Source organism: Atta cephalotes, assembly GCF_000143395.1.
Source record: "Atta cephalotes unplaced genomic scaffold scaffold00082, whole genome shotgun sequence".
Lineage (NCBI taxonomy): Eukaryota > Metazoa > Arthropoda > Insecta > Hymenoptera > Formicidae > Atta > Atta cephalotes.
The window spans coordinates 159,523-167,031 of record NW_012130146.1 but is presented as its reverse complement, the minus strand read 5'-3'; the positions used below and the strand labels follow the sequence as shown (position 1 = coordinate 167,031).

General features: G+C 27.3%; 1 protein-coding gene across 1 annotated transcript in view; it reads right to left on the bottom strand.

Moving 5' to 3' along the window:
• Positions 1-7,509, bottom strand: part of LOC105624571 (hormone receptor 4) — a 165,569-nt gene that overhangs the window by 34,215 nt on the left and 123,845 nt on the right. The window contains exon 8 of the mRNA XM_012205929.1: positions 130-393. Within this exon, the coding sequence (XP_012061319.1) occupies positions 130-393 (264 nt within the window). The remainder of the gene's footprint in view (positions 1-129; positions 394-7,509) is intronic.

The following is a 7,509-nucleotide window of genomic DNA, read 5'->3' as shown; positions in this document are numbered from 1 at the left end:
TAATAAGTAAGTAAGTAGTAAGTAAGTAAAGTTAATTAATATATATATATATATATATATATATATATATATATATATATATATATTTATAAAATGTATACGCTCATAAATTATGTAAGCTGTAATTACTTCTTGCATAAAGTCTGCACCCGTCCCATCAGTAGCGACATTTGTCAATCTATGATGACCGTGCATTGCTTGGTAGGCAGATGTGGTCAGCACAAGAAGTTCATGCCATTTGTGGGTGAGCAACCTTGTGTGAACTTCGACTGGCAATTCAAGGTAAAACGGTAACCTTTTGGTCCACTGCACCAACTTGTATACTATGCTGTCTCCTATCTGACACAGCTTGTCACTTAAATCTGAATTATGGTCCAGCAGCTCGTCCAAGTTCTGTAACAAACAGTGGCCATGTACAAATCTTGGAGCGCAGTTATTTATTTGAGGATTTACTAATTTGGAATTGGCGATGAGAATAAATCTAATTAAGTAAAAGAAATCCTATTTTCAATAAAAGGATATTGTTTAATCATATTTTCCTTGAAATACGTTTCACTAATTATTGATTATTGCAATAAACATTGTCGAAACCTCGATGATCGAATTGAGAAAACACTCGCAAAGAATTCCAGGTTCAAATTCTTAGTCAAGGTAATATTTTTCACAATAAATTATTTAAAATTATAAATTCTTATTAACATCAAATTATACAAGTCTGCATGTTCCTGCGTTCTGGAAAGTAAAAGTTTCTTATGTAATTTTGTGTATTGAAGTCGAATTCGGCCGCAGAATTAGTCTATCACATCAGATTACTAAGATAATTTGATTTAAATAACCCAAAAAGGACGATTTTGATTGTATTTATCGATTTATTATTAACAATGAAATTTTTTTCTGCCAATTCTGCGTATGGCATCTTAAAATACTAGTTTTATCTTTAAAATTAATTGTGATTTGTATCTGTACGATTTTTTCTCGCAGTGATATCAAAGTTTGAAGTTGGAAAATCTATAGCGTATTGTAGGTTAATACATCATCCTCTCTACTTGTGAAGAAATCTCAAATTTTATGAACATAAAATTTATTGAAATTTACGATCCGATGATGACTTCAGTATGACTTTGGATCAAGGTCACAAAAGTGAAAAGCTGCAAGAGACAAAAATCATTTATTTTCTTCTCATAAAGTTCTGAGAATTTTTTCAGAATTTTTTAATATATTATTTTCTCATGTTGGTAAAAATAAAAAATGCGGTATTAAAAAGTTGATAAAAAATTCTGAGAAAATTCTTAGAATTCTATAAGACTTTTCGACTTAGTCCGCTCTATCTACACAAAAGCGATTGGCAAAAACTTTCGAGACATCCTGTATATATATTATAGCATCATGTTATTAAATTGCTTATCGATTTAATATTCCAGTAAATGAGAATGGATTGAAATGAATTGAATCAGAGCTAATACTAGTTTAATATTCGAAAAAAAAACATTAATATTTTTAAAGATTAAAAATAACAGTATATTTAAGAGCCAATTGCAGACTTGTTGCATAAAACAAATTATATTTTCTCTCAAGTTCATATAAGTTCATATAAGTTCATATAATCATAAAGTTCAAACCTCATAATTTAGAAATTTAGAAATTTTTACATGTTTAGGTTACGTGAGCGCTCTCTTCAGAAAAAGCCGATAAATTGAAATACATAATGAGACTCCATCCTCTCAAAAGAAAAACGGTTTTTGATTAAGTTTCCAGAGTAATCAAATATATAATAGTGTTATTCACTTTGTCTCGGGAGCTGCTCGGAATTGCTCCGAACGAACCCGGCGTACTTGAAATGTAGGATTCACACTACGTACGGCATTCGTCATAAGACATCCGATATTCATGTTACGACGAATTCCGAGTAGCTTCTGAGAGACAAAACGAACAATGCTAATGATAGTTGCTCACATGACGATTGGAAGATCATGTGGAGAAATCTATGCGATCAGCGAAATATAATCAGTCAGACATAACAGATGCGTTAATAAGTTAAAAAAGTAAATCAGTGTAATAATAAAAAAATTATATATAATAAACTGTATATAATAAAGGTAAATGATCAGTATAACGCCCCTCACTGTGTATTTTTATGTATTTTCATATATATTTCATGTATAAAATATATTCCGAGAAGGAAAATTGTCGGACAAATCTCATTTTTTTTAAATTTAATTTCAAAGTTTTTTTGACGGTAAATTAGAAAATGATAATGTATTTGTAAAGAAATTTACAAATTAACACAAATTTACAAAATTACAGGAAAATTGAAGGTGAGGACGCTATACTGAACATTTACCATAATAAATTATTGCATCTATAATCAAATTAAATATAAAATTAAATATAAATAAATTAAATTAAGTATAACATAATAAATTAAATTAAAGTGTAAACGACAACGGATAAACACTCATATTATATAGGATGTATTATTATAAATACATGTCAATACACTTTAGAAGATAAATCTATACACTAAAATAAGTAAAAAACATCATATGAACATGTCCTACATATCTTAGTTTTCAATGAGGTTTTCAAGTTATGGATGATTAAGGAAAATGTTCGAAATGTGGGTCAACATACACTAAGCTATTGTATAGCTTAGCATGTCTCGACATTATTTAATGTTTACAAACAATATCATTTAATACAAATGGACAGAATTTCAAACAATCGGTATCTTAAGCTCGCGAGTTGTTCTAAATATTGTTCTAAAAGCGGCAAAATGGTAATGTACATTTATGCTGAAAGCATATTATAAAAAAATATAATAAAAAAATATAATAATAAAATATAATAATAAAAATAGCCGATATACATTTAATGTATCTCCATGAACTCCTGATTTCAATTAGATTTTTATTTTTGGAGCCATTTAAAATCTATTGTGTATTCAACGCTGGTAAACAATGTGGATGATCTGCGAGAAAAGATACTAAATTGATTTGAAATTATTCGAAGAATACTTGGTATTTTTGAACGAGTGCGGAATTCAATGCTAGGGTAAACAGTAGCGTGTGTTGATGCATAAGATGGACATTTCAAACATTTTCTTGAGGTCTTTTTCACCAATTTCAGTTAAGCTAACTGACAGTTACATTAACACGAGTATACTGAACAAGCCTCATGTAACCGTCGGTTAGTTTAACCGAGGTTGGTAAAAAAGATTCTTAATCATCTATAACTTGAAAACTAAGATATGTAGGACATATGTTCATATGATGTTTTTTTTACTTATTTTAATATATAGATTTATCTCCTAAAGTATTGAAATGCACTTTATATGAAACACTTTATATTTAATTTAATTCATTTATATTTAATTTTATTCTCTGACTATAGATGCAATAATTTATTAAATAGATTTTTATTACACTGACTGATTTATTTGTTTTTTTAACTCAGGAATGCATCTGTTATGTCTAACTGATTATATTTAATCCACGATCGCACATCCAAATTTTTCCACACGGTTTTTCTAACCGTCATATGAAGCTCTCATTGGAAACAACTTAATTTCCAATTCATTTTAATGTCATTTTGACGTTATCGTGACTTAATGTTCTACTTGAGATAAACCGATGTGGAAGAACTTTAGCTAAAAAAACCATACCTATAATGTTTTCAATTTTGGTTTTTTTCTGAAGAAGGTGTTCGATTACGTAGTCAAATCATGTCAAGATTTCTAATTTATAAGTTATGTTATGAGATTTGAACAATTTTGTATGAGTACTTGAGAGAAAATATAATTTGTTTCACGCAACAAGTTCTGTGGTTTACTTCTAAATACCCTGTTATTTTATATTTTTAATTTTTATTATTTAGAAAAAGGTTTTTTTTTTAATTCAAAGAAATATTTCTTTGCTATATGGTTAAAAAATTTCTTGAATATAATTTTTTTTAAATCAAACAAGTTTTTTTATTTAATTTTAAAAAATAATCCAACATAAGAAAAGTAATTTCAAAAAATAATGTTTAAATAAAAAAAATGATATTTAAATCAAAGAAAATTTTCTTTAACTATATAGCAAAGAAACATTTATTTGAATCGAAGAAACTTTTCTGTAGATGCTTTATTATTTTTATTGTATTATATTGTTTCATATTTAAGTATAACAAATTTTATTTCTAAGACATTTAGATTAATAAATAATTTATTAAGACCGTAATGTGAATACACAATAAATAAGAATATTTAGATAAGTCGAAGCTAGATCTTTATTGCTTTAAATAATTCAATATGAATTATATACATACTCTGTATATGTATATGCATGTATATCATGCTTGTAATCATTTGAACTGCACATCGAATTTTCCAGACTTATATTATAAACGCAATTACACTACTGTAATAATATCATAAATTAAATTAAATTTACAAGCAAATTTTAATAATTTTGTTAAATCAGATATTATATTAGAAAGATGTTAATGGACTGAAAAACTGCAAATAAATTTATTGCAAGAAATATTATCTTGGCCGGGAGTCGAACTCGGTTCCAATCTCTTGTATTTCATATCCTAAGCCTATAGGCCTTAGTAATATTCTTCGCAATAATCAGTATATAGAAACAATAATGCATTTTTCAGGCAGCATGTATACACAACAACAATAAATGATTTATTAAGTGACCGTAAGGTAAATACACAATAAGTAAGAATATTTAAGCCTATAACTCTTACGAAAAAATACACCGACTAAGCGCTAGCAGTCCGAAATGACTGACTAAAATTAAGTATAACTTCCAAATAAACCTCCATCTTGAGGCTTAATACTTAATTTGAGTATTATTTCGAACCGCCAATGCCTAGTTCAGTGTATTTTTTATAAAGCAAAGGTCGAAGCTGAATCTTTACTGCTTTAAATAATTCAATGTGAATTATATATATATATTACATAAATTTATACATACTATTGTAGGAATTTTATATTTTTTTTCAATCCGTATTATTCAATCAGCAGTGTATGTTATTATTTTAAATTTACAAAACGTGACTTAAATATACAATCTATAAATAAAAGAGCAAAAAAATTACACAGGATATCAGTAGCGAAAGTCATATATTTAAAATTTCATCAATTTTTAATATAAATAAACATAAATGTTTCGGTCAAAATATTGCCATCTTCAGTATGTAAAATAATTAAATAAGAGAGTAAAATAAAAAGATTCAGTCTTGTCCAAATTTGAGCTCTGAAGCCAAAAAGCAATCGACGCAAAAAAATTCAATATGGATAAAATTTCGGGGACTGTAAAATATTGATATGTATTTATAGCTTATCAACAGTTTACAGTTTCTAAAATTTTACCCAGTAAACGGAATAAATTAAAATTTTTTGAATGCATATTTTAAATTCATAAAAATTGAAATGAAGTGGATTCGAGCTGACACTAGTTTAATATTTAAAAAAAATCTTATTTATATTTTTAAAGTTTACAAATTTTATTCCTAAGACATTTAATAATAATTATACTTGAAATTAACTATTTCAAATTAATATTAAAAAATGCATCTTAGTGGGATTTGAACTTGGGACCTCTGGATTATGAATCTTCTGCGTTACTTACTGTTACATCACTTCTTCAATTGATAAGTATGTTATTTATTTCAATGTGTACTTCAATTATAATCAGCTAATCCACCGCACAAAATTATATAGATACAATAAAAATATCAACATATATAATGATTTAACATATATATAATGAAATATAAACAATTTACATTACTATGAGACGACATTGAGTAAGAGTCGAATAACCTAATCTCGCTTGGCTGATCTCGCACTATCAGAGTAATATTCGGGATGTGTTCGATTTGATTTGCGAGTTAACATCGATCATTCTTTTATTTCTAATTAAAGAGTAATAAAGAACATAACTGAATTATTTTTACGTTATTATAAAGTTTTTTGAATTTAGTTGGATTAAAACGAAAAATTTCCTACTCATAATTTTGAATAAATTAAGTGACATTTATGATTCATTTTTAAATAAAAATTTTATACTTTTAAATAAAAACTTTAATTAAAATTTTTTTATTTAATTGGATTAAAAAATTGCATTTCCTATTCAGAATTTTGAGTTGAGCAATTCACAATGCACAGAAAATGCTAATAAATAAATGCTAATATTAGTAAATGCTAATGCTAGTATAGATTAAAAAGTAGAGATATGCTCCATGCAATTCCTATAAATGAATAAAAATACATTCAGGATTGAAAAGGCAAAGACATTTGCTTCATGCAATTCCTATAAATGAATAAAAAATGCATTCAAGATTGAAAAGCATTCATTGTAACATTCCTAAAAACCGTATTTCTGAAAATTTGAATCCATTCCAATCTATTTTAATCCATTCTTGTTCACTGGATTACACATAATTCTTTTACATTACAAACGATGGTTTTGCATTCTGGCTCTGGAGCTTAAACTAGACAGGCCTGTACGTGCTAGATCCTTCGAGTATGAGCGAGCGTGCATATGATGAGCGTTTTATGCAAAGAATTAACACATTGTAAGGATGCGATTATATGTAGCGCGGTACGCAGTACGCGATACAGTAATTAACTAGGTAACTATAGAAACCGCACAAACCGTGCCGCTTGCTTCTTTTTCCTGTTATTATATGAAGTAAGCCGCGGTAAGCGGCACGAACTAGTGACACATTCACATTCACATTACTACTTTTTAATAGAATTAATTGATTTAAATGCAATTATTAAATAAATTCATTGAAAAAATAAGAGTATTGATGAAATGTGCATAGAAATAAGTTAATATATTAAAAAAAATTCATATTAAAATTAATTTGTCACTAGCCCATGTGACTTACTGTGCTTCATGTAATAGGAGGGAAAAAAAGAGAGCAAGGTTTGCTGGTGGTTTGCGCAATGTTTACACAAACGAGAATGGATTGAAATGAAAAATTTCAAATTTTCAGAAATATTGATTCACAAAGGTTAAAATGAATGCTTTTCAATCCTGAATGCATTTTTACTTATAAGAGCATGGAGCATATTTCTATGCCTTTCAATCTAAAAATAATATTAGTTTTTCCTGTGCAAAACAACACAATTGTGAATACTGTTCGATTTAAAATTTTGAATAGACAATTTTTCAATCCAATTGCATCTAATTGAATGTAATTGAATCCAATTGATTCCAATTAAATCTAAAAAAGTATTCACTATTTAAAATACGCATTCGGATAGAAAAAAATTTCAATCCATTTTAATCCATTCTTATTTGCTGGGTATAAATACCTAGTTAGATTCCGTATATGTACCGCGTACCGCGTTACGTGCAATCGCCCTAAGAGAAGTTTGTGAATGAGTTTTTGTTCCTCTGATCCATGTTCTCTACATGAGTGAATCTACACTATATTTTATATATATTATATATATATATATATATATATATATATATATGTGTATAGTATATATATATATATATA